The following is a 1926-nucleotide window of genomic DNA, read 5'->3' on the forward strand; positions in this document are numbered from 1 at the left end:
GTAAGAATTGGGAGGTGGAGCAGAGGTCCACTCCTGCGGAGCCTCTTGTCGCTCGGCAGGGGCTCTCTAAATGTAAAAAGGAATCTGAACAGTGTCTATCAGTGTATAGCGGGGGTGCACTTGGAAGAGCAGGTGGGACAGCATAAAGCGTTCTGCGGCTCTGATCTCTCGTTCCCTTTCGCTTTCGATTCTGGAGAGGTGGCAAATGCTCATCCGGATGATGCCTCTCTTCCTTATAGCGAGCCGCTTCTCCTTCCAAGTCCTCCTCCTTGGAGGGGCTCAATTCCTCAGAGCTATCAAGTTCGAGGGCCTCCAATTTCTTAACTGGGTAGAGGGGCTTCGGTCTTGAAGCTCCATCCCTTTCTCCAGTTTTCTCTCCCAGGGCATTCTTTCCCTTATCTCTCGCTTCCGCAGGTCGAGCTGAAGGGTCTGTGTTCTTGGGTATACCCTTTTTTCTTTCCCTTTTATCCTGGCTAGCCCCAACTCTCTCATTACGCTCTGTTTCTGACATGCTATCTTGTAACTCCTCAAGTGCTCCCTGTCCCAACGCTACAGAGGTGAGGCATTTCTCATCCTCCAGGCAAGAATGTATCAAGTGCCAAATGGACATCGTAACAAGCGCCACTAGCACAATTACCGCAGCTTCCGCCGCTCTCTAACCTTGAGGAAGGGTCGGAGGAATTAAAACCAAACAGCATGCCTCTCAGAGCTTACCTTGTTCTGCAGTTCTGAATCCTCTCCGTGAGCAGAGGGTCTCCTCGGCACCAGCGGTTGTAAGGCTCCTCCGGTGTCCCGGGCTTCGGTACCAGTTGTTGCCCGCACAGTCGTCTCCCCAGCAAGAAGACACGCAGACACTAGGATCCTTCTGCAGCAAGCATTTATTGCATCATGAAGAGGAAGACCCCAAGCCAATAATCGGCACTGCTTATATACACCACAGCGTGGCGTGTCCGCCCATGATTGGCTGTTTGCTCATCACCCCATGTGACACCCTGGGATGGGCCGTGACTTGGCGCCTTTTCACTCTACGCACATGCGCAGTTGTTTACCAGGAGTCGACAGCGGATGTAGGCGCCATCTTGTCAAGGCGAATGCCTCTCCCGCTCTACTGCTCTCCACACAAAAACTGTGAGGCAGTAAATTAATTTTATGCTACTCAGCTTGTTCAGCCCTAAGAAACTGATGTACTGTTTAAACTTCCATTACTTTCCCCATGTACTGGATATATTACTTAGGAGTGTGTGAGAGCAAACACTGGAGTAATTTATGTCAGATAGTCAGATGTCAGAACAGTATGGCAACCAGTAAACCAGACCTACTGTTACTGCTGTGCTGCCAGTGTAGTTCCTGATGGCCCTCCACACTTGTCTTGGTGTGACTCAGATCGACTGCACTGCATTGTGTGTGTTTTGTCTCTGCAGGCTGAGTATAAAAAAGCTGTAACCACAAATCAGTGGCACCGCAGACTAGAGTTTCCAAGTGGAGAGACTATCGTTATGCACAACCCAAAGGTAAGGTGCTTTCTGAGATGGTGGAAGACCCACTGTAAAATTACTCTGCTGTGTGTGTGATGTCTCATTTTTAGTGGTTTTGGCAGTAGTTTATTTACAATAAATGTGTTACTTTTTCAATCAATCAATCAATCAATCAATCAATCAACCAATCAACCAATCAAAAAAGACAGGGCTTCTACTTGTAGTTGTGATGTCCTGGAACTCACTTTGCAGACCGGGCTGGTTTGGAACTCACAGAGGTCCATCGCTTCGGCCTCAAAAGCCCAAACCACCACACCTGGCAAGTATATTTTGAAATAATTTAATTATCAATCATGGGAATTCAACTTCTTTTCAGGGAGACAATTTGTAAACCAATGTGTGTATAGAAAAGTAATAATAATCATAGTTTATTACTTTGTTTTGTACTTTT

At 47.4% G+C, this 1926-nt stretch overlaps 1 protein-coding gene across 4 annotated transcripts in view; it reads left to right on the plus strand.

Moving 5' to 3' along the window:
- The window catches only part of Sec23ip (SEC23 interacting protein), a 52534-nt gene that overhangs the window by 16499 nt on the left and 34109 nt on the right, over positions 1 to 1926 (plus strand). For all 4 annotated transcript variants that reach the window (XM_031388496.1, XM_031388495.1, XM_031388498.1 and 1 more), the window contains exon 5: positions 1422 to 1511. In XM_031388496.1, coding sequence (XP_031244356.1) covers positions 1422 to 1511 — 90 coding nt within the window. The remainder of the gene's footprint in view (positions 1 to 1421; positions 1512 to 1926) is intronic.

The sequence above is a fragment of the Mastomys coucha genome, unplaced genomic scaffold (assembly GCF_008632895.1).
Source record: "Mastomys coucha isolate ucsf_1 unplaced genomic scaffold, UCSF_Mcou_1 pScaffold21, whole genome shotgun sequence".
In the NCBI taxonomy this organism is placed as follows: domain Eukaryota; kingdom Metazoa; phylum Chordata; class Mammalia; order Rodentia; family Muridae; genus Mastomys; species Mastomys coucha.